At 37.7% G+C, this 27,016-nt stretch overlaps 1 protein-coding gene across 1 annotated transcript; it reads right to left on the minus strand.

Annotated features, from left to right (window-relative positions):
- Positions 1-1,839: 1,839 nt before the first annotated feature.
- LOC140228487 (equilibrative nucleoside transporter 1-like) lies at positions 1,840-26,598 on the minus strand. Its single transcript, XM_072308706.1, has 12 exons — positions 26,447-26,598; positions 24,778-24,859; positions 22,005-22,192; positions 20,681-20,775; positions 18,367-18,417; positions 17,415-17,549; positions 15,021-15,149; positions 10,584-10,687; positions 9,407-9,512; positions 5,581-5,663; positions 4,100-4,305; positions 1,840-3,655 (listed from the first exon to the last, which is right to left on the minus strand). Exons 1-12 carry the CDS (start codon positions 26,596-26,598, stop codon positions 3,544-3,546), a joined length of 1,443 nt encoding a protein of 480 aa, XP_072164807.1. The 3' UTR covers positions 1,840-3,543.
- Between the last annotated feature and the right edge of the window lie 418 nt (positions 26,599-27,016).

The following is a 27,016-nucleotide window of genomic DNA, read 5'->3' on the forward strand; positions in this document are numbered from 1 at the left end:
CAAACCTCAAAAGAACAAAAAAATGTGCACATAAAGTAGCAGTTTAGAATGCTAAGCCGGGTACAATGAATTATCATTTCAAATCAACACACATGGATCACTACATTGAAAGACTTACACGTGATTTATTGTACTACCTGTAGATAATTACCACCAGTTTTTTCTCTCTTAAATGAAATGGCAGTTATAAATGAAGTTCAGTACAGTAAAAACATTTTTTTTTTAATTATGCTCAAAGTTTTTCAAGCTTAAATCAAATGAATAGTTAAATGTAATTGTGGCATTAACAGTTTCAGGCATATAACATAAAAGCAGTATTTCATTTCATTCCAGACATAGTCCAGACATAGTGTGTTGGAACAAAATCAAGGAACCAAGAGGTTGTGTAATTGCATCACACATCGCCCCGTCACTGTACAGGCATGCTAACCTGGAAACATTAAACTGCACACTACTTGAATATGCGACCTTTCTGAAGCAAATAATTTTCACACAACAATAGATACATAATGTACTCTTAAATGAATCCCACAAGGATTGGAACAATCATCCCACAGCATTCCCACTGATTCCCATGGATCAGTTACTAGCCATCCCCTTTAAGTCTATGGTGTATAATTTGTTCACAAAGAACATGGTTTTTGCAAAATTCTTGTTACATGGAAGTCATTTCCTAGTACATATTATACTATAAAGAAAAACACAATATGCTCCATCATAACATAATGCGAATTACTTACGAAATTACATGGCAAAACAAACATTTACAGAGTATCCTTTTGTAGGCGAAGATTTTACATTTCAGTGAATTTGCTCAATTTGCTCCCTGTGCCATATCGTTTCTGAGAAGAATTACGAGTTGTGTAATGTCAAGTGATACAAGTGTATAATGTACCATAGATGTAGCCATGTGCAAGTGTGCAGTTTATGATTTGAACCTGAAGAGACCGAACAGACAGGGAAAGACATGTGAAATGCTTATGGAATGCATGCATCAGGTTAGCACCTGAGCAGAGAAGAGGTGTGTCTCAAATGGTTTGATGATTGGTTCATATGAAGTGAAGTGGGGAGTGAGAAGGAAAGACATGAAATCCTAAACTGCACAGTCTGTGCAGTAAAATTCTCTCAAAAATTCTTACAACACAGAGACCATGAAAACCGTTTTTACTTTTACACTTTACAGAGTGCAAAATGGGTGCACGAAAAGTCACTTGAAGTGTAACCTTTTGTCAAGGTAGCTCTCAATGAACTCGCACACAGCGAGCAGTGAAATCGCACCCACACAGTGATTGGATCGGAGCTCACCTCTCGTGCACTGTGTATGCGAGTCCACTGCTGTGTGTGTGTGTGTCCTCAAATTATAGCGAGCTGCCTTTGCACAAAGCTATTTGAAGTGTTAATATATTAAATTACATAATCATGAGATTCAGATGGCAAGTGAATATAAAATTTGTCCCACACTCTTCTTCATCACTTTCTGTACATACGTTTTCAATTTTGCACCCATTTTGCACTCTCTAAACGTGAGAGTACAAACAACTTTATGCTCTCTCTCACATGACAGATTAAACAAAACTACCTGTAATGAGATAGTAACGCATCTAACATTGCCTTTACGCGTATGATGTGTACAATAAACAAGATGCAGCGCAATGCGAGTATGGTATGCATATTTTCATTACATATGGAGAGTTTGTTCACAAAAACCGATAAGTCCATATTTGCCAAATGGAGATATTTGTGATTAAAGGTCAAGAAAAATTAATGAGAATAATTAGACAATTTTTGCTTCTTTTGACAGTAACTTCAAAAATGTACCTTTATATGTAGTAACCAATATATCATTTAAAAGGTATTATTTTGTACTTAATGACAGAGACCGTACTCCAAAATCTTCAAAAATGGACTTACCGGTTTTTGCGAACAAACTCTTCATATTTTATTTCTTCGGTTATAACTTGATTTCAGTATGAAAAAAGAAAACTGCTGATTCTAGGGACTTCATTATTATGAGAGTCACCTGTATAATATCCCTGTAAGTGACTCTCATCTTGTGTTGTACAGTGGAAGATACAGTAAAACCCTCTTATAACAAGGTAGGCCTACGGTAATTGTCATGGTTTTTAAAGGGTGTGTACAGTTCTGGTCGAGGTGAGGATTTAGCTTTTCACGTTTTGCGAGATATTCAGAGACCACTCTATGATATGTCAAAGAGCATGCATTTCTGAAGAGCAATGGAGAGACATTGTGTGTTTTTGTGTGGCATGCAACTCCATGGGCAAAAATAATTCCTGAAACAGGAAGACTTTGGTATTCCCTTATCTAGCTAGATGTGAAGAGCTATAAAAGTTTTTAGGAAGCCTTCAGCAGAATCAAGGACAGTGGGCAGTTTCTCACGTTATCACTTTAATTGCATGACCTTTCATAAAAAATCAATGACCACTCATTAATCTTGACCACCAGCTGAAGATGTGACCTTCAACCATCTCTGCAGAAAAGGAAATGTTTTCTAAATCATTACTTTCCATACGCCACATAACATTTCTATCGAACCAGATGGCACATACGGCCAAAAAATTACATTTTGGGAACATTTTGGTGGCCTTTGACCTTGACCTTTCACTCCTGTCATTTTGGGAAAGTGACTGTTGATTTATTTCTGTCCTGTCCACCAATTTACCTCAATACCTGACATTCTGAGGAGAAGTAATGACAGGAAATGACAATTTTTTTTCATTTCAAAAGTGACCTTTGACAATTGACATTTGACCTTACATACCTTTACTTTCATGGAAATGATTGCCTATTATTTTTACCATCCCTAGCAAATGATACTAGATACTACCACATGACACTCTGACAGCAAGTCACGGTAAAAAAATATACCAATATTACCATTATTAATACCATTATTAGCTAATGTTCAGTGACTCGTAATCAAAATCTTTGACCCCAAGGGATTTTGCCAAAATCTACACCTCATGTACCATACCCGGGCCAAGTACCATGAAAATTTATTGGGCAGCTTTTTCTTTTCTATCTGACAATACTGAGGATGTGGGACAAAAAGACAGACTAATGGACAATCCATACACACATTGCCATGGCAACCCTGATGGGCAGAGGGGAAAAAAAGAAGAAGAAGAAGAAGAAAAAAAAACAGATTTCCAAGCAAAGGTAAATATGAAAGCCTCTTTACAACAAAAGGAAGTGAACTCAGACAAATTCAATGCCACAATGCTGTAAGTGCACTGCAGCAACCACAGACAACTAAATATTAACTATAAAATGGAATTTAATTTTCCAGAGAGAAGCAGATATCAGTTTGGTGTTTGTTTGTGTGGTGTTTTTGTTTTTTTTAAGGGGGTGGGGGAGAGTTCCTATATCGAAGATAAGTTTCTATTTCTTGATGAATTCCTACAGATTAATTCCTGAGATCTTCCTTTGATATTTTTTTTTTCATTAGAAAATAAATGAAGGGAAAAAAAAAAGGCTTTAGTTGCCTCTACACACATGGAATATATCTTTCATCCATGGGTGCCTTCACAGTAGCCGGAGGACACCAATGCTGAGGAAGGAGCCCGTGGCCAGACCGAGCACCAGGAAGAATGCCATCATGTTCCCTGCTGTCTCCTGGTACTTTGACTCCACGAATCTGTGAAAGGAAAGATCAATGCAGTGAAATCTCTATCAGAGTCTCTGTCTGGTCCATCGTCGTTGTTGTAGTGTTTTGTTTTGTTTTTGGTTTTTTTTTCCAGCAAAGTTTATCCAAAGTTGAGCTTAAGCTGACATTTAAGCAATCCTGGCCGTACAAGTTCAAATCTCAGTTGTTAATAAAATGTTCTTCTCGAAGTTCTTCTCGAACATGTTGCCAATTTAAGGATCACTTACAAATTTAGTGATTTATAAGCTTCTGAAAAATCCTGCTATCGAAATGAACACTAACATGCAAACAACTTATGACTCAAATGAAAGAGCTCGATTATTCCCTCTCTAAACTATGAAACCGTAACAATTAATAGTAAAAATCATAATAAGTAGATAGAGCGCAAAACCATAAAAATGTCTGGGGTTTGTGATCAAGAGAGCTTCCACTTACTTCGGCCCATAAATCATGCAGAGTGACCCCAGGTAGCCGTTAGAAAATGCAAAGAAAATCATGAAGACAATGGGGTAGGCATCGTGCGTGAAGACCACTTCGGAGTACCTCGTTGCAGGGCTGGCATTGCACAGAGCGAACAGCGGAAAGAACGCCAGCCGCAGCAAGACCAGCAGACTGAGCACGCCCATACGATTCTGACCCGGCTGATTGACCAAAGGAAAGGAGTAAGAGTTGAGCCATACAAATATTGTTATTATGTAGCTCATCACTGTTTGTTACTGCTGTTTAGTGGCAAACAGATGGTTTATGCATGCAGCTACAACACGTTTGTAGTTGCATGTAGCCATTCATCGTTAAATGAATGTTCACATATTATACTTGAATTTTATTGATCACTAATCATATACAGGGGGATATTTGTCAATGACAAATAGACATAAAACATCATGGATAACAAATTCTTCAAAGAAGCAACATTTACAAAAGTGTGTAGTAGGTCTGTGAGTTGCTGGATTTCTCACTTATTAATAGAATTCTCCACAGGATTTGTCCCCTTTTAAGGCAACAATTAAGGCATTGGTAGTGGCTCTGCAGCTTATACTGATGAAAGGCACTGAAAGCTAGATATTCTATGGTTCTGACAATGATATCTAATTTCAAAACCTAACACACATAATGATGCCATTCTCCCATAAAACTGACCTAAGAAAGCACTCTGACACACAGTTTTGAAGCATCCAGCACCCTGCTATTTCCTCAATCTGTCCTATTTCTAGTTTCTATTTGAATCCAAGGAATGTGAACCAAATATCTTTTATGGAGTACAGATTATACAATATATGATTGTTATCAATCAAGCTTCAAACACTGAACAGACATTGCTTACAAGAGCAAAACAAATTTAACCCTTTCTGTGCCATGGACTTTGGACAGAGTATACAATGCTATGGGGATTTCTGTGCCAATCAACACTCAACGCACATAAAGGGTTAATGTGAATGGACCAATGTGTACAATGAAAAGTCAATGATTTTTAACACTGCTCAAATCAGAGTTGGTATTACAGGGATGGAATGAGTACTCCACAGTGTGTTACCGTTTCACGCGGAAAGGCTTGTTGGGGATTAGCTGTGGACTAGTCTTCTCAACAACAACAACAAAAAAAAACAAAAAAAAGCAGTCTGCCCCACAGAGCTGCTGACCATCTTTCTCGGGTTGTACAGTTCTATAACATGCATTGGAGAACCAAATCATCTCCATCACACACTCTTAAACTGTTGAGGATGGACTGATTTTCCTATAACATGTATTTCCCATAGACCCCCTCCCCCCCCCCCCCCCCCCCCCCCCCCCCCCCCGAGTATTCTCAGGACTCGTCTCAACGGGTTAAACATGTAATGCAAATCAAGACCTGACTTCATTTAACAAAATACAGGAGACATCATGGCACGCAATACAATCTTGATCACTCTACTTACAACTTGTAGGACTGAGACGGATCGTCCAAGGAAGTCCATTGTGTTGAATAATAGATAGCAAAAAATGGGTGTGAAGTATACATCTGTGAAGAAGTGAAAGACATAGAAACAGTGTCAACAGCTTCCATGGTAAACATGTGCTTAAAGATACATCTTTGAGATAAATCTGAGATAGATTTTAAACAATCAGACATAGAAATAGTGTCAACAGCTTCCATGGTAAACATGTGTTTAAAGATACATCTTTGAGATAAATCTGAGATAGATTTGAAACAATCAAATTTTCAAGATTTTTCTCTTACATTTTTCTTTTATAGCTTTGTCTTTCCATGTTTCCGTTTGCAGTGTGTAGCTAAAGCTGTATCATCTGACTTGGCAATTCTGACGTATGAAAATTAAACAGCACAAGCATACATACATACATACACTCAGCAAAAAAAGAAAGTAAACACTTTTTCGAGGTCATATTTTTCATAGAAGATTTTTATGAAAATCAATGTAGTATATACCATATTAACGGTAATTTAATTGGCTATTAAGCTCATGGGTTAATCAAAAAGAAAGCTTTACGCATGAGTGAGCACATTCATTTTTGTCCTCCAAGGCACAAAATCAAAAATTGCAAAAATTGACATGTTCTCTTTCATTTGCAAATTCTCTTCACGATAACATTGACAACAAAAGACCAGTTTAACACAATGAGAGACATGAATGAAATAGGAAAAATAATTTTTTGTTCTCTTTATCCCTTTATTACCTATAAGAAAACAAAGTGGGAAACTAAAGGGGAGAAATAAGAATTTTCGATCAAGTCAAACTTCAAATGACATAGGGAATAAAAAGCATAAAGATGGTTAAATGAGCAGAATTTCTTTATTTATTTCCTTTAAACTAGTGATTTAAAATCCATGTGACAATTTCAAGAACCAAATATTATTTACAATTTCCTAATTTGAAAGAAAAAGCTCAAATTTGTAGCATTTTTGTTAATTATTACTTCTCTCATTTCATTTGAGTTTAGATTTGACATAAGATGCTTTATTTTCCTCCATTATTTTTAGCCTTCATCGGTCTTTTGGGCTTTAAAGATACCATAGAGATCAAAGATTTGTTTTTGCAACTTAACTCATGTTTCTTTTTGTGTGAAATCTGTTGTTTGTTCTTATTGTTCTATGGAAGAGCACATACGCATGAATGACAACTTGTTCAGTTTTACAATTTTTACTTTTGTGCCCTGGAAGAGAAAAACAATGGTGTTCACTCATGCGTTAAGTTTCCCTTTTTGATGACCTACCAGGTCGATAGCCAATTAAATTACCTTTAATATGGTATATAATACATCGGCTTTCAGCCAAATATTCAATGAGAAATCATAACTTGAAAAAGCGTTTACTTTCTTTTTTTGCTGAGTGTATATACATACAGTACATACATGCACACACAAAAACACATAAGTATACATACACACACACACACACAAGTTAATAGCATAATGACAGTATTGTAAAAGTGGATATTTTCACGCATGTAGTTTTTCGTGCTTGGCCGGGTAAAGTGAATTTCCCAAAGTTTTTTGTTCTGCGGAATCAAAATATGAACCAGTATAACCAATAGGAAGCAAAAATGTTCACATTCTTATATTTCAGGCTAGATGCGCGCATTGAAATGTGCGAAAATTTCAACAATGTGAAAATTTCTACTTTTACAGTATAACCTGGATTTAATTGAACTGATACCACAGGACACTTGTGGATTTCATTATAAATCATGGACAGGCACAGTGACTGAATCTTTTTTAATAGGTAATCAAGTTTATCAACACACATTACTTGCTCTCATACAGCAAGTGGTGAAGTAACTTGTATGTTTACTGAAACATTCTGCATGCATAACATAGGGTTGCACACTAACCCATTCTTTTTACTGGTCTGACCTTTCCTTCTCAGACTAGTAGATATCCAGTTTTTTCCTTTTTAAGAGTCAAAACCTAATATTTGATGATCCTGTTCTTTTCTTAACTAGCCCCGGCATTGTTATTTTCAATTATTTTTTTTTGCGGTCACGTCCAGTAAATTTGGCAATTCCTGAAAAGCTACCGGCCCAACAGTGACTTTTACCGGTCTTGGACCTTCAGACTGGTGCAAGTGTTAACCCTAAAAAGACTGGGGGGGGGGGGGGGGGGCCTAAAAGGCCCCCCCCCTCGACATTTCGCGCGATTACTCTGCAACACGCAATGCTCTCGCCGCGATGCTCTATGACTTTTTTCTTTCGAGTTTCCCGCACATTTTGACACCAAATTTGTGACGCCCGGGGGTACAGTTCTGAAGTTACATAACTTTTTGTACATGCACGTGAGGCCGAAAATGGCTCAAAAATGTGATTTTGTGTACAAAGTCAATGCAAATTGAGTTTTTTCACATGGTTCATATAAATATGCTTATTTTTACTCTCAATGGCTAAAATTAATTTGTTTTAGGAGTATTATGCTTCAGAAAGTGTCTGCCACAAATTCTGTTAAAAAAAAACAACAAAAACAAAAGGTTGAAAAAACAAAGAAATACATAAGAAATTCATAAAACAATAAAATAAATAAGAAATTAATCTTGATACCGAATTTTTTTTTTCAAGTATATTTGCAAAGAATGCCACAAAGAATAATTAGACCAAAAATGAGCACTTTTGGAGCTTTATTTACTGATTTAGATCAAAGAGTCTGATTTCTCGCATAAATTAGCATTAATCAAAATAAAATAAAAGAAGACTATTTTGTAAAATTTAAATATACGATCTTGTAGATTACATCGCACACTACCATTGTGCAAATTTCCGCGGCGATCGCGCGATCCACGGCCGAGATCTTAAGGGGGGGCCCTTTAGGCCCCCCCCCCAGTCTTTCGAGCTACCAAAATAGCCCAGTCTTTTTAGGGTTAAGCATTGCATAACATGCAGTTGTGCACATCTCTTTCAACCATGCCGTCAGCCCTATTGAAACAACAGTTTTTTGTTCTGCGGAATCAAAATATGAACCAGTATAACCAATAGGAAGCAAAATTTTTCACGTTCTTGTATTTTCAGGCTTGCTTGAAAGAGATGTGCACAACTGCATGTTGTGAGACACACAACCTGGTATCGCGCATTCGAGCTCATGCACTTCCAATGTGGGATTTAAACTAAAATAACGATCTCTCAATTACTTATGAAGATTTTTAACACCTCGTCCAGCACAGCATAAACTGGCAAATAATTACTTTCGCAATCATAAAAACCTGCAACAGTGTTCTGATCTGTGGGAAGCAGTTGCTAGGACTGACCAAAGTTCATCGGATGTATTTTGTTGTTCTCCGAGAAAACAGACACACACACACACACACACACACACACACACACACACACACACACACACACACACATACTGTCAAATAAAATCAGGCAGGTGGATAGACAAATACACCTACAGAGAGACTGAGGTGTATGTGAATGCATATTCTTATAAGAGAGACAAATATCTCATATGAGTAATCATTCAGATTTGATCTCTCTCAATAACAAGCAAACAAACAAACAAAAATATATGATCACACACTCTAAACTCCATACTACTCCAATAAATGGTCTTATCAAGGTTCTGACCAGGGTGTTCACATACTTTGGAATGTTCTACACGACCCATATCAAAACAAGATTGTTGTATATGACTTCATCAATCAATCAAAATACAAAATCGTAAGATTCATAGAATTCCTCTCTGAATACATTTCTATATAAACTTATCATACACCAGGTTATACTGTAATCTCACCTGCAAACGGTTATACTGTAACCTTACCTGTAAACTCTGAATGATGCATTGGATGGATCTGGGATACAACGGCCGGAAAGTTGCCCAGTGTTACAGCAAAGGTGAGGAAAACCATGACAGCCGGAATCCAGATCTGTGAATGGAAAAAGCCGTAACATCAAAGCTGAGCACCTCAGAATTCTAAAATACTTACTACAGTCAAACCTGTCTATAGCGACCACCATCTATAGCGACCACCTGCCGTATGCGACCACTAAAACACAAATCCCCCCAAGAGAAAAGCCATGTTAACAACCCTGTCTATAGCAGCCACCTGTCTACAACGGCCACTTTTTTGTTTCCCCTGGGTGGTCACTATATACAGGTTATATACAGGGCACATACTTTCTATGACAGTATGACATATGATACCAAATACTTGGATGGTAGCAGACCTCCCAGCTTTTCTTAACTTAAAAATAGGGATAATTTGGCTCAAAAGTCCCTATACATAGAGAGTGTGTAGTGGAATCATAAAAAAAAACAACAAACAAACAAACAAGGGCTGGGAAAGGTCAAAATTCATATTCTTTCCTCCTAATACAGAATGTTTGGGAGGTCTGTGATGGTTATACTTGAAAGACTGCAGCTCTTTAGTCTTATTAGTAGTTTATCAATTCTCCTAGTAACATGTTTGGCACACCATGTGTTTATTTGACCCCACTGTTTTCAGACTAATGTACACATAATCTTGTGATTGTCTTGTCATGATAAAAGTCCTTCTGAATGATCTTCCTTTCACACAAATTATTAGCAATTATTTCTTACATCACTCACGCATTGAATGTTTGATACAAACACAGTTAAAGTGGCATGCAGGCATTAGATATCTGAAATAGATTGAACAAAACCTGCTGTTACTATTTGCAATCAATACACTTTTACTATGTGCTTTAGTCAAAACTTTAAACTCTTATAGAAAGGATGGATTTTGACCTATCAAACTTATATTCGAAATATCAATGTTTTACACCCTCATTATCAAGCTGAAGATTGGCTACCATCATTTGCCACAAGAAGGGGGAAAAATAGAGTATAAGAGATGTAGAATTAACATGCCCATGGAGTGCTAAATTGAGACTGTCATTCTGCCATGGAAAAAGGACAAACCAAGGGTACATTAAACTTAAAGTAAAAAGATGTATAGGAAATCACATGATCATACCTTCTTGAATATGAACCAAAATGGTGGTTTCGGGGTTTTTTTCTCTTCGAAGCTGCTGCTCAAGGATCTTGACAGATTCCCGACATTATCAACCTCTGTAGTAACTAGAACATTAATGAGGACAGAAGGAGCAAAAAAGAAAGAGGAATTTGATGGCATTTTGTTACTAAAATTCCCGCTACCCTTCATGAAAGTCTGATGTCACATATTCACACATTCCTGATCATGTGACCTGGGATACTTGATGCAAATTACAGTGCCCATTGCACGACAAGGTGAAAAAAAACAAAACAAAAACAAAAAAACAGCACAAACAACAGCATGTGGGACCAACATGTCTACCATTCACGAAAATGATATATCATTGTCACAGTTGTTGAATTCAATTTGAACAGCGGTATTCTTGATAAATTTGCATATTGACATGTACTCTTTGATACATTAACACCTGGTATGTACAGGAAATGATTCAAAAAGCATTTTCTAGTAATCTAAAACAGAAATATCTACCTTGAGTTTCACAGTGAGGGCTTTTCTATAAAGCCTGTCACAGTCAAACCTGCCTTCTCAATATTTAGATTAGAAAGCCCACTCAAAGGTAGCAACGTGCTTCTTTCCAACAGGAAAACCCTGGTGCACAAGAGATATTAGGATTAGGTAATCGCTATTCATAGACTATAGACTATTAGTTTTCCGACATCTATGCTGATCAGGGATATGATGCATGCCAATCTGAAAACAAAGCGCAGGAAGGATGAACTGACTGCTGAAGAAAATACATGGTACCGTAAATTACACCTATTAGTATCTTGGCACATAATGTTTGATTTACCAGGCTTTTCCCCCAATCTTTCTTGCCCTGTGGACACCACCATGGCAATATACACATTTTCCACCACATACGGTTAAGCAGTTTTAGTCTTCTACCGCATGTACCCAAAAAGATCATTAACAAGATGTGCGCTCACAAATCAGAAGTACGACATGGATGTCGACACAAATAAGTTCATAATGACACTGTTGAGATTCCATAACACCTGCAAGCTTTTAGGCAGCTACAGACTTAAGTCTAAAGAACGCCACAAAAGGTTGTAGTTTTCAAACAGAATCACGATAACAAGAGTGAGCACAGCAATGTCACAGAGCATGATTCTTGGTGCTTTACGCATTACTGGCTTAGTATTTGCTCATCAAACCTGCATAGAGATGGGGGAAGCAGATGGGAGGGAAGGAGGGAGGGAGGGCAAAGGGCTTTTTTTATGACATTGAAACTGAAATATCTTCATTTTGCAAACACTGACAAGTGTTACATGAGTGTCACAAGATATGTTTGTCATGACCATTCTTTTCTCGTTCGACAACATTCACTTTCTATTCACTGGTTGTGTATTCTTGTTAATTTTTTTTTTCGCAGGGCCGCAGGCTTCATTACAAGGTTTGGTTCATAGCATGGTATTGTTTCACTGTCCGACTTCATCCTGCACTAATGAGGCATTTCACAGCTGTGATGTCACGGTACCATACCAACTCTGCTTGTCATTCATAATAGCTACTTTTTGAAAAAATTCTTGAGGGAAACCTTCATCAGATCGACGCTTATCTCTTAACCCTAAAAGGGCCGGGGGGGGGGGGGGGGGGGGGGGGGGGGGGGGCGGAATCCGCCCCCCCCTCGACGTTTCGCGCTATAATTCTGTTATGCGAGAAGGCCTCGTCGCGAGGCTTCTTGACTTTGTTTGTTCAAGTCTCGCGCAACTTTTGAGACCAAATTTGCGACGTCCACGCGTACTTTTGCGAAGCCACGCCCATTTTTGTAACGGAATGTCGCCCCAAAACGGGCACAATTTTGTGATTTTGTGTACATTTCCTATGGAAAACAGTGCTCTGTCGTGAAAGTCATAAAAACCTGATTATTTTTACAATTAATCACTTTCATTGATTAGTTCTGTGCTAATTATGGTAGAAAAGTGGTCAGTGACAATTTCCAATGAAAAAACAAAGAAAAAACAAAAGTTGAAAAACAAAGAAATACGTATGAAATTCTGAAAACAATAAAATACATAAGAATTGAAATGAATTTTGGAAGTTTTTGTGATGTACAATCGTTGAATATGCTGCAACAGATTTACAGACCAAAAATTAGACTCTCAATGCTTTTAATTAGGCTAAAATATGATCTTGAGCTTAATTTGCATAATGAATTAATCAAAATTAGAAATTGATTGTTTCAAAAAATCTTATGACACAATCTTGTAGATTATGACGCGGGTCTCACGCATGCAAATTTTCATCGCGATCGCGCCACTGATGGCTGAGATCTCAGGGGGGGGGGCGGAATCCATCCCCCGGCCTGAGCATAGCCAAAAAAGCCCGGCCCCTTTAGGGTTAAGTTGGCAGACAGATTATGATCATACATTTTGATGATTATAACATCTTTCGGCCAGTTGTTCCAACACTTACAGAGCACCTCAAGTACTTTGATTCACGTGGCAAATGCATCAAGTCTGGAAATCATGCAGTTGATTAGTCTTGAGATTTGGTTGGATATTATGTAAGTGATCACTTTATGAGAAAAAAGATGACTGTCATGGTGTGGTACTGTTGCAATTTTCATGTGAAACTTCCCCCTAATAATTCTATAACCCCCTATATACCAAATCGTTAATAATGTTCAGGAGACAAAACACAGCATGTTCACACTCCACAGGAAGAGCGACTGCAATCACCCCTCGAGTCTGTAATTCCACATGGTCAAAATTGCAACTAAGAATTAGATGGAGTGAGGGTAAATTACTGCAAGGTGCAAAAAGAACCGCTGCTGGGAGAGAGAGAGGCATGAATCTATCAAGCAATCACCACTGGTAATAGCATTGGTGATCACACTCACGATGTAGCGTTCAGATGATGAAAACTTGTGTTGAACATTCTCCTTTTTTTTTCCCCATTCTTTTGAATCAAAGAAAGTCATTCCTCCAGTATGAAGGGATGAAACCACTATGACTGATTGCTAAGAAGTCTTGTGACTCAGTTTACACACTCCTCCAATATTAAAGATAACTTGCTGAATGATTCATGTACAACTGAACTATCGGTCCCTGATAGCCCAGGGTAGTAAAGAGCTAAAAGACATCACAGAACAAAACTGGGATGGACAAGCCAAATTGCTTAAAACCACAGCATGAGAGAGTGTAGATACCCAGTTCTTCTGAAGGGTTCGATACAGCAGTGCAGCTGATATATTGTCCAAAATAGATGAATTTGGAGCAAGGAGAAAGTGAGGGAGCAAAAGACTATGAATTTGATGATTGGTTCAAAGTGAATCCCCTCACATCAACTTGGAGGAGTTGGAGGCAGAGGCTGGGGAGAAAGCATTTTGACGGAAAGGACAGAAAAGTCACCAAAAGTTGAGCAATCTCTCTACACATATTTTCCATATAACATACTCATCTGGAAGGTGGGAAGTCAGTACGTAGTAGCACATCATTATTGCTTTAAGTACTAGTTACTTGCCAACAGCTATGAGTGCGCTTTGCATATTACAGAACGAGGACACTTCAAATAGTGTTCAGTAGCCATCACCATAAGAAACTACTTCAGAATATTTCAGACATGAGAATGTTGTTACTTAGTGCAGGGCAAAACAGATCGTAAGAGATTTATTGTGCAAATGGCCAAGGGCCAGAACTGCAAACACATTTACCACATGAGCTAATCCCCTGCTGTTTGACCCAGCGTTGACAGATTTGTTTCTTTTTCAAGTGCTGACCTGAAATCATGGGAAGTAAAATGTTGCAGACAAAGTGAACAAGCAAGAAAAAACCTGCACAATAGACAGGTTTACTACCATAATCAAATTTTATGCATGCCTTTCTGACAACGGTTCTTCTTGACAAATTGAAAGCTTGCCCGAGGTTTGCCTGACATAGCAACAACCACTTAATGCAAACTACATTCCAAGTATTGAAAGACATTTTTGTAAGTGATCAAGTAGACTTTGCTTATTGGGGGGGGGGGGGGGGGGGACTCATGGACTGAAGAAATACAGCCCAATCCATCTCGGAAACCTGCAACCTTATCATCTGTTGAATTGTTGCAAATGTTGCAACAATTCAACAGATGATAAGGTTGCAGGTTCTGTGTTAATCGCTATTTTCTATACCCATGCTGTAGATATATTGCAAAATTCAGGTCAACAAACGAAAATAACTATTGGACTGAAAGACTATTTTGTACACTCTCGGTGAAACCTCAGATCCAGTCACAGGGCAGTGGGGCAGCAGTGCCCCATGACATTATCTGGTGGGGAACCTGGGACAAGAAGTAACGAGATGACAAAAATAGGAGATAAAACAGATGAAGACAAAGACAAAGAAGATGAAAGAGACAAAAAAAAAAAAAAAAAAACACTTGTCATATCTCGGTGTGGAATTTCATGATTACCTTGCTTGTTGAGATAGTACTCTGCAAACTGGTTTCTTGGTAGCACGAGGTAGGCAGCGAAAGTGAAAAATATGCAGAGAACGGCAAGCAGGAAGTACACAAATCCTATAAGTGAGACGTCTTCAATAGCTGGTGACAATGAAGAAAAGAAATGCAAGTAGCCATAAAGCCTGATAAATATGCTTTGCTCTGTAAACCCGATAGTGGTGGTGGCAGGTCGAAACAGCTATAAATCATTCAGAAAGCCACTCATCCTCACACTGATATGCTACAATTCTTCAACCATACATTTGTTTCCGAATGTGTATTAACGTATCCACACACAAAATGAAACACTAACAAAAAGGAAGCAAAGTCATCTAATAGTATGCAGTGTTTCTTCGAATCTCTGCAATGCTACACTGACAAAATGTTTAAAGAGTGATCAAAGCAGTTTGGGAACCCTCATATTTACAAACACAGAAGCAAAATGCTTATCATAACATAAATTCATATGCCACCAACAAGATAGCGGAACCTGTTCTAGGGGGTTTTCCCTTCACAGTGTGGCATTCATCTGGGGCATATTTGTATTCACTTGGAACAAGGAAGGCATTATGTGTCAATTTGACTCATACACTGTAATTCAGTGCAATGATTTGGATACATTGTAGTTCTGAGGAAATTATTAGTCCTAAACAATATGACAAACATTCCCATAAGTTAGCAGCATTCATCAGTCCAACATTTTTGTGAGCATGGGGTTTCATTCAGAATGGTTTCAATCTACTTTCAAATGACAATCAATGTTAGGCAACTAGCAGTGTAATGACAGAATTTTCACTGGGGAATCATCAACATTCTCTAGATTAACTGCAGTCTTTTGGTCTAAAACTACATTAGCTCTCACACAGAACAGAAAATCTACAGAATATTTCAATTTGCTTCTAAATGCACCATTTGAGGCAGAAGTGTGACACAAATTAACATTTCATGCCATCTTTTGATAGAAATTGAGGGGAAATTAAAGGTCCAGTTTACCTTTGGGAGCAGTGATTTCAAAAATGTTCAAGATATCACATTTGATGCATATGTGTAGGTCTGTTGTATCATAAAACACCCTACCATATGAAATATTTGTAATAAAACCTAAAATATAAGGAGATATCAGGGTTTTTCTCAGTAAACCATAACTGTATACGGTTTAGTCTGGAAACATTTTTATTATAACTATTGTTCACATTTTGTGTATTTAACAACACTTAACATCGATTATACGGATTCAAATTTTGACAGTGGTTGTTTCTATCCCTAACTCACATTTTAGAACTATTTTAAAGCACTAATGCTTTCATCTGCAAATGGTAAATTATGCCTTTAAGAGAAGTCTCCTGTACAGTTTTCACAAGAAGACAGATTACTGAAATGTCACAATCATGCATAACAAGTCATTATGGAAATGCAACAACGAAAGAGATGTACTTTCCTGCTGCAAACACAAGAAATTTTGTGCTCGCAATAGAGTACACAGTTGGGAATTTACAAGGATGGCTCATCAAGACAGCGGCATGTATCTCGGATACAGAGCATGATGAGATATTTCTTAAAATACATATTGCATCCCATACCCACATATACATATATAATACACTTCTGGAATCTTGGTTTAATACACCCTTAGAGTTTATAAAAATCAATTTGAAGTAAACTTTTCATACCTGTGATACTCACAGAGATAAGCAATACCAGATACAACAACATAAAAGTAGTCCTAAGTCTCTCTATTGCATATACCTGGTTCATGTACTGTATTTCATTGCAAACACAAGCTTCACTTCTCTACAAGAGTTTTGACATGGAAAAATTACATCCCAAGGCATAGAGATTGGTAAGATTCTGACAACGGCTTTCCACAGTCGTCAGAGTTGAAAAAATGTCACTATCATACCAGATGAATTAATCAGTTAATAAATGCGCTTTATGAGGGAGCATAATCCTCTGCAGATCTTTCATAAAATTTCTTTCAAAGTCCAGTGATATTTGCCTACATATTGTTAGACAGGACTTCATTTCTTTCCTTGACATTTCCTCTTCCTTTTATTTCATACAATTTACATGGTATCACTATTTTGAGCTTGTAGCTTCTGGTTTCAGAGATAGCATCCTACACAACACAAACTAACAAGGTCCCGGTTTTAATGAAACATTGCCTTTGTATAGAAAGAAACATATATGATGTAGCAACACATCCTTATTAAAAAAAAACATCACATCATCTTTCTGTTTTTTTGTTTTTGTTTTTGTTTTTTTGTCCCATGTGGAATTTTGTTTTTGATAGGCAGAGTGTGCTCCACTGAAATGACAACAAAGATGGATTGGGTGTATTTTGAGGCTATTCTCCTCTTACTTACTTACTTGCTATACAGATGATTGAGACCAATGCTGGCAGTATTCCGCCAAGGCCCTGGCCGGCCATGAGAGACTGTGTGTACTTCTTTGGCAGGAGCCCTCCTAGACCAAACACACTGCCTTGGAAGATCCCACTGAAACCTGAACCAACACAATTCATGAAAACCAAAGCAGAGATATCATTCTTTCTGCACTTAAAACTTCCATCCATTTTCTTCTTGCTTCAATGTCCTTTGCAGGTGGCCCAGAATGGCATACACAGTTTTATACTTGACATGAGCCTTGTAATGAATTCACACTGTTACGATATTGCACTTCTCGGTGGGAAATCATAGTGCGTCAGTAAAATAACATGAATAAGAACAAAAAAGAGTGAAAAGTGAATAAATCAAGACAGTCACCATTGTGCAGACTCTACACAAAACCTACAGGTGTACCAGATGACAGAATGAAAAAAGCAGTTCTGATGAATTCCATGGAATGTCTCAGATAACCAAGTCAATGCTTTATTATCCCTACTAGTTTCCATGATTGACGCTATTGTTCATGTTTTTATATATATGCATCTACCTGATGGAAATTTCACAAAGTTCTGTAAAGTTGATTGACTGGAACTGAACTGCACTGAACTACTATAAAAGTGGAAACTTTCGCGGTGTGGTAAATTTTCAAGCATTTCATGCTACCAGAAACTAGTGCAAAAAAAAAAGCACGCTAATATTTTTGCATGCCATATGTTCCAGTAACAATGTCCTGATTCCACAGAATCAGAAACATTTGAAATTCATCTTACCCAGCTGAGCACAAAAAATCACTCATGCAAAAATATCAACTTTTATAGTAAATTGAACAGGCAGAGTAAGATGTGTGTAGAGCACAAACGATGACAAGGTCACAGAGGTATTGGCAGATTGCAATGAGTAAGATCAGAGCAAAAAATCCATGTCTTTTTACTTACAATTAATGACGACCACACTGACCAAGGTGACAATGAAGAACTGTGTTTGCCCTGGAAAAGGAAGCCAGACATACATGTACTATATCAGTATGTTTGATTTCAATACATAAATGGCCACGTACAAGGACACTTTCAAATCAAGCACAATATAATAAGACAGATTAAAGAATACGGCTAATGGCCAGTGTATATTCAGGTCATAATACGACAATTCATTCATTTTTTGCAACATGTACTCAGCTCACAAGTCATGCTGCCTACTAATCACTGCTCGATCAAACGTTTAATTGAAGGGTCATGCGTAACATTTCTGCACAAGGTCGGCAGCAATGCTACAAACTTTGTGTGAGCAACACTGAGTAGAACATGCATCTAGTTCTTGTACTGCCCTTTAAAATAAATGAAAACCGAGTCAAGATATAACCATAAGGTAGAATTTAACCCATTACCAGCGTCACATGCATTTTACAGCCAAGCATGAACAGCTGGTACACCCTTAAATTTTTTTTTTCTTGACTGTTAAAAATGCACAGCTCTATGCTAACGACATTGTGGTAATAAATTGCATTGTAAAAAGTGCTAACATTGCCAAGCAACACAGTACCAGTATCTCTCCTACCCTTTACAGTAAGCTGCATATCCCAAACATATTCACAGCAGTGTATAGTTTGAACTAGAATTATCACTGAAGGTGATTAATACCCCCGCCCCTACTGTTGCTTTATAGTATGTGATGTCATGAGGGCAATGACGTTAATACCAAGTTTGTGCACTTGTCGAATTGGAAACAGAATAATTTTAGTTTACTGTACAATTACAGAGTTGAAACTGAGTTCCACAAGGTTTGGGTAAAAAGTGTGGTAACCATGGTAATGCATTGTCTGACACAAACACAAGGGACATTTTGCATAACTACACTTTTTGCATAACTACTTCATACACACCAAATTTGACCTTCATAGCGTGAATGGTTTATTTTGATGCAAAAATAAGTGGTTACCATGGCAACACATTTTCCTCAAACTAACACATTGGTGTCTTGCAAAACTTCACTTCTAGATCATGATACATACTAAAATTGACTTTAATTGCTTGAATGATGGAAAAGTTATTCGATCTGCAAGGTTTTGGTAAAATTGTGGTTACCGTGGCAACCGTTTGTGTGACAAACACAAAAATTATGTGTCCCACATCTATACCTCAGGGCCACAATGCCTACCAAATTTGGTTTCAATTGCTTGAAAACCGTGGAAGAAGTTCACTCCACGGGATTTTTTAAAAAAATGCGGTTACCATGGCAACGCATTGTCCGATACAAATACAAAGGACATTTTGCAAAACTACACTTAAAGAGCATCATACACACCAAATTTCACCTTCATAGATTAAATGGTTCAATTTGATACAAAAATGAGTGGTTACCATGGCAACACATTTTTCTTATATTAACACATTGGTGTCTTGTATAACTAAACCTCCCGATCATCATACATACTAAATTTGACCTTAATTGCTTGAATGATGTGGAAGTTATGCAATCCACAAGGTTTTGGTAAAATTATGATTACATGGCAACGCTTTGTCCGACAAACACAAAAATTATGTGTTCATCTACGCCTCAAGGCCATAATGCCGACCAAATTGGATTTCAACTGCTTCAAAACTGTGGAAGTTGTTCACTCCACAAGATTTCGAAGAAAACATGCGGTTACCATGGCAACGCTTTGTCGAGTACAAACACAAAGAGTGTCTTGCATAACTACACCTATAGATCATCATAGATACCAATTTTGAAATTGATTGCTTAAATACTATGTAAGTTATTCAATCCACAAGGTTTTGGTAAAATTATGGTTACCATGGCAATGCATTGTCCGACAAACACAAAAAACATGTCTTGCACATCTATACCTCAATATCATCATTTACCCTCCGTTTCATTTAAATTGCTTCAAAACTGTAGAAGGAGTTCGCGACGCAAGATTTTGCAACAGACCGCCCGACCGCCTAACCAACATCACAGTGATTCCTATACCCCCTTCACACTACGTGCAGCAGGGGTATAACAATGGTTAATATTATGTGGCAAGAACGTAGACAAATTATAAGACCTACGGGTGATGGTTTTTTTGTTTCAGAAAATGACTTTTCCAATTGGGGAAAAAGGCCAATTTCATTGCGAAGAAGTTTCTGAATGGAAATTCTATTGTTTATAAGTAATATGATACAAAGGATCAAATTTCCATAAAACACTGGGCAGGTGACAGGTATGGCAAAAGTTATCACTTACAGTATACAAGCTTTCTGTACTTACAGTCTTCTGTATCTATTCTTGTGAGCACTGTTGTAAATGTAAATATGACCAGCATCCCTGTTAAAGATGTTATCATTCGGACTTTTAGGGTCACTCTGTAAGGAAGGCAAAATGATTAAAAACAATACAATCCTACATGTAAGTGCTGTGCAGTACAATCTGGATCAGTGATAACAAACTTTTGGTAATAACTGCACAACAAAAGACACTACAAAAGATCAATTCAAACAACACTGGATTACATATGTTTATACATCATCCACACATACAATTCAGATATCTTAATTCAGCCGGTTTGAAAACTGTTCTTTTCAATTATTTTGAAAAACTCAAATTCAGTGGAATGTTCGATATATATCAGTTGCATAATTTCAGTTTCAGAAGGAAATATTTGTCTAAATCTGCAGCTGAGACACTTATTCATGCTTTGATTTCTTCTTGGTTGGATTTTTCGAATTCGTTGTTGGGTAATTTTCCAAAAAAAAAAAAAGATGTCACAAAACTTCAATGGTTGCAAAATTCTGCTCCCCGGTTGTTAACTTTTACTAATGAGTTTGATTCCATATCACCACTTCTCCCTTCCTTAAACTGGTTACCCGTAGAAAAAAGGATTATTTTCAAGATTCTTTTATTAGTACATCATTCAGTTCACTCTTTCTCCTCATCCCCACCCCCCCCCCTTATCCTATGTGACTGTGTTAAAAAATACAATCTGACACGAAGCCTAGGTTCATCATCAGGGGGGCGTTTCATCAACGAGTTCGTCGGAGGTTTTCACCGACGAATTTGCTATCAGCCAATCAGACGCAAGGATTTACACTGACAACTGTTAAAAGCTAATGAAATCCTTGGTCTGATTGGCTGATAGCAAATTTGTCGGTGAAATCTCCGACGAACTCGTTGATGAAACGCCCCCCAGATGCATTGTTACTCCAAACACTCAGAGTAAAACATGGATGGGGCAATCATGCTTTCTCCGTTATGGGACCAAAATTGTGGAATCAATTACCTATTCAGTTATTGGCAACTGTCATCTACAGAAACGTTCAAATCCCACAGTCTTTAAAACGTATCTGTTCCTCTCACACTGAGGACTACTAGTATAATTGTTATCTATAATGTTCGGAACAATTGTATTTTTTTATCTGGTATGTGTTCGTTTGTTGTTTGCCTTTTTTTTTCTGTTGTCATGTTTGAACAAGTACATACTGTATATATCTATCTTTTAATTTTTGAAACACCGTGAGCACTGAAAGTTGGACCTGTGCGCTATAATACAAGTAGCCACTATCATTATTTTTATTAAATAGGAAGGATGACTCACCTATGTTTGATACCCATATTCACCAATACAATGAGAACATTTGGGATTTGTGCAGCAACTGAGAAGTATGCCTCATACATGGCCACAAGGTCATTTTCGGTTGCAGGCTTCAGGGTAGGGCCAGCCGTTATGCCAGTGTCGGTGTTTGTCGTATTTTCTTCGGCTGGTGCAAACTTGAAGTCAAAGTACTGAAAGGCAATCGATTTGTAGACACAGGAGATACATAGGGTGGTCTGCAAGGGTTTTGGCAGAGACTCCAACTCTCCCGCTTTTGACGGGAGATCTCCCGCTGAAAGCCCATATTTGCAAAATCTCCCGTTCTCCCGCTTGAGATTTAATTTCTCCCGCCCTGGCTCTGTGTCTCCCGCTTGAAATGATTTCTTATTTTTTGTCTTCGTGTGTTGAAAAATAAGCCTTAGATAGCACGAGAGAGCATCAAGAACCCTAATCATTAGAGCTTCCAGGGTCAAAAGCGGGCCCTGAACCCCGGCCGCAAGGAACTTCGTGCTCATGATATACGCTTCGCGCACATCAAGTTGGAGTCTCCCGTTTGCTAGGGGTTTCAGGCGGGAGAATCTCCAGATCAGAAGGTGCTTGGGGTTGGAGTCTCTGTTTTGGTGTGCCACAATGGCACTTGAAAATGTTCATCGAATGCAACATTAACCCTAACTAGGCCGGGCTATTTAGGTAGATGATACGGCGGGTTTTGGTGTGCCAAAATGGCACCTGAAAATGTTCATCGATTGCAACATTAACCCTAACTAGGCCGGGCTATTTAGGTAGATGATGGGGGGGCCTCCCAGGCGCCCCCCCTCCAGATCGAAAATTGGCACACACATTGCCTATGACGTATTCTAAAGTACCGTGAAGTTGATTTTTTAAAGAATTATCATTTATGCTAAATTATGCTAATTTATGCATAATGATGCATGAAATCAGACAATTTGGAATAAATCACTAAATACAGCTCAAAACAGGCACATTTTTTGTGTATTATATTCTTTTTAGTGTCCTTAGCAAATGTAAGAGAAAAAAATTGTGCAGTCAGAAAAAATTTCTTAAGTATTTTATGTTTTTTTAATTTCTTATGTATTTCTATGTTTTTTCGACTTTATGTTTTTCATCGTTTTTTCGATGAAATTCGTCTGCAAAATTGTTCCGAACAAGAAAATATGTTATTTATTGATTTTACTCAATAAAACCCCAAAATAATCATGCTTTTATGAAATTTGCCTGTAAACACAGTTTGCATTGAAATTGTACACGAATTCACGTTTTTTAGCAATTTTTGGTCTGGCATGCATGTACATATTTATGCACAACTTCAGAACTGCGCGCCAGGGCATCGCAAATTTGGTGTCAAAAGATGCTGGAGACTCGAAAGAAAAAAGTCATGAAACATCCTGGCGATAGCTTTTCGCGATAGCTATACATCGCGTAACGTTTCACGCGATGGCCTAGTTAGGGTTAAATTTAACAAAAAACACACACTAGACATTCCAAGGATGTTTAAGAGATGGAGTCACAGCAGTCTTATTCCCTTTGAACCCATGTTCGATGCTGCCACTCAATGCATCAAACTAGATCTGCCCTACAGACAGGAAGACAATTTTCATGTCTCATTGCATAATGATCAGCCACAATATAAGACAGATATGTCTTTACGATGGCAATTACATTTCGCCCTCCCTACTTACAAAAGATCAGCGGTAAACACTTGTAAAGACATGGGGATGCACGAATAAAAATTGTGCACAGATTATTGAAATTAACATTAAAATCACTAGACTGGACATGTCTAGACAATAATCTGATACATTAATTTATGAAGAACTATTCACAGATTATACCATATCAGTTTCATCTTTCAGAATCAATCAGAAAAGTGATAAAATTGGTTTACCAATCAGAGGGTACAGTTTCAAACACTTACATAACAGACAGCTCAGACACACTGCACATATTTATGGATGGGATAGACTTTTTCATGCTGTGTAGTAGGAAATTATGTAAATAAACACATAAAAATATACCAGACATTATGTGAGCATTATACAAATCTTCACAATGCCCAGAAAGATGCGGTATTGAAACCCAATCATCAAGGGCGCAAATGCACCTGTGGAATCTTTTTGGTTCAATCATTGAAGACAGACACCTGTTTAAACAGTAAACAGCTACTTTGAGATCGTAAGTTTTGAACCTCCTTGGTTAAATATATTACTCTGCATAACGTATGTACTTTGAATGGATTTTGCCAGATTATTTCCCTTTTCTATCTACAATACAGGATCTTCATGAATCAACCATCACCTGCAAAATTAAATTGCTGCTGCTACACATCATAGTGCATTTAGAGAAAGAGAAAACTGACGGCTGTTTGCACAATCATAACCAGTTGGATCTGCATATCTTGAACCACCATCAGACATTCTAAACACCACACCAAAGATTTGACATGCAGAAAGTATGAGTCACATATACATCCACAAGCTTTACTATATATCCTTGCATTCCAGCTCATTCACTCTGGTTGTATATTTCAAACTAAGAGCAAAGAGAGCACAAGAGAACATCTACAATCTTGTAGATCTTCAGAGCTTCTATGACCCTTGAGCGGACCCCAGATAACAGACTTCAAGCTTAGCGCACAAACAATCACACACTTAGAGAATGAGGACTTTCTTAATAGCAACATGGTATAACTACGTTATTCATTGCAATCATGAGTACAACAAAATAATGATGCACTATGAACTGCCTTGTCACTTACGTTCTTAGCAGTGATGAACATATTCCACGGAAGGACTGAGCACATTCCAAAGGTGTAGAATACTGCATACACAAAGAAGTACCTACAAATTGTACAAGGAGAAGCACATATGAGCTTGGCAATAGCAACAATCATCCTCTCAACAGATTTCTCAGACAATTATCACACATCACAGCCTGCATGTCACATTGACATGCCATTATGGTAAGATTGAGAATACTAGCTTTACTAGCATACTATACATCTATGGATATCCCGGTATTTGTACACAAGCTGACCTGCAGAAATTTACAGCTCACTGACATGTTACACATGACTGTAGTAGAAAAAGGGTACGTGAGGGAGTCCATGTTTCAGAAAAGTTGCCATGTTTTTAAGTTCCTTTCTAACTTGAATTCTTAGTAATAATAATTTTCCCGCAAAACTTACTTTGTATACCACAATGTATGTACATGCAAATTGCACAATTGAATTTGCTCTTTAATCAGAGACTCACTTTCAATGACTCATAAATATCACTGCCTAAACAATACTTGTGTTTAAAGGACAAGTTCACCTTCATAAACATAAGGACTGAGAGAATGCAGCAATATTAGTAGAACACATCAGTGAAAGTTTGAGGAAAATTGGACAATCGATGCAAAAGTTATGAGTTTTAAAATTTTTGTGTTGGAACCACTGGATGAGGAGACTACTAAGGCTCGTGATGTCATATGAGTACAACAGTATAAAGAATATGTAAAGAAAATTCAACATATTTTCACTTTTTTCGCATAATAAAAGAGCCCTTGACAATGGGGATAATATTACCCATAACATATGTCAGTAATGAGTCAAGGGAATGTCTACTTTTTTCAAAAGATGAAATTTTGTGAAATTCTCTTTATATTTTCCTTATATTGTTGTATGCATGTGACATCATACACTGCAGTAGTCTTCTCATCCAGCGGTGACTGCACAAAAACTTCAAAAATTCATAACTTTTGAACGGATTGTCCGATTTTCCTCAAACTTTCAATGATGTGTTCTACTAATATTGCTACATTCTCTCAATCCTTATGTTAATGAAGGTGGACTTGTCCTTTAATTGGTCAAGGTTTTAAAATTTGAAATATAGTCATGGCTGCTCAAAACAAATGCCTAAGTACAGCAAAAAGTTGGGTATAACTGTCAGAATATTTGAATATATGATTATGATTAACCTGTTGAGGACAGACTGATTTTACTACAACACGCATTTCCCATAGACACTTGCCCGAGTATACTAGAACTCGACCTCAACGGGTTAATGACCTGTGAAGGAAACATGTATCTATCACATACTGACATACCTGGGAGTTTTCACTTTCAGCTGAAGTGACCCTGCTTATGTGTGGATTTCATATCATGTCAACAGACACAAGAAAAAAAGAATATGTTTTAAAAAATGGGTATTAGGCCTACAGCACTCTGCATTTCATGGAATACAGTCTCTGAGAGGATGATTTAACTCAACTAACTCTAGAACTTAACCTCAAAGGTGAAATCCTCATTCAGGCACATTCACAGGAAGTGCACATATTGAAATCCATCCAATCAAAAGTTTAAAAGGTGCGAGTGTCAAATTAGCTGGTACCCCATATGTTCTAGAGACTGTAGTACAGAAAACACATTAACTATCAAAACTCACCTATCTACTGGAGCATCGGGTGGGGAGGCGTCGTAGACGGCATCTCTTGCTCTCCCTGATTTGATGGAGACTGCTGGATTACCACGGACATGACCATTACTACTGCTGCTGAAGTTGTCTACATCTTCGAGCAGACTGTCCGTTTCAGCCATGGTCCTGCAAGTGCACAATTGAAAGAAGGGGGTTTCAGTCACTCTCAATATCATAGCATTGATGATAGTCTGAAACGCTATACCGCAACATGTCATGTGTGAAATATAATGGGTAAGCACAGTAGATGAAGTTTACATTTCCAATTGCCACATACCACAGAAATGTGTGTTTTAACTGTCTTGGAGTGAATACTTGTATTTGGCCCTTCATCTAGATGCTCTGACAGTCACAGGCATAAGAAACTAGAAATATCACTGAAGGTGATTAATACCCCCGCCCCGTGACGACAGTCTTACCCAAGGAATGATCTTTCCTTGATCTTCTGCCATTTAAATGCCGTTACCATGGCAACGCAGCTTCCGACACGTCCGAAAAATATGTCTTGCACATCTTCCCACCAAGACTATTGTGTGTGCC

This window comes from Diadema setosum, chromosome 1, assembly GCF_964275005.1.
Source record: "Diadema setosum chromosome 1, eeDiaSeto1, whole genome shotgun sequence".
In the NCBI taxonomy this organism is placed as follows: Eukaryota; Metazoa; Echinodermata; class Echinoidea; order Diadematoida; family Diadematidae; genus Diadema; species Diadema setosum.

Excerpts from the sequence above, each read along its gene's own strand:
- LOC140228487 (XM_072308706.1), bottom strand. The coding sequence starts at position 26,598 with ATGGCTGAAACGGACAGTCTGCTCGAAGATGTAGACAACTTCAGCAGC. Across the intron at positions 22,193-24,777 it reads TGTTCATCACTGCTAAGAAC|TACTTTGACTTCAAGTTTGC; the intron begins GTAAGTGACAAG and ends ATTGCCTTTCAG. Across the intron at positions 18,418-20,680 it reads AAGAATAGATACAGAAGACT|GGCAAACACAGTTCTTCATT; the intron begins GTAAGTACAGAA and ends TTCCTTTTCCAG.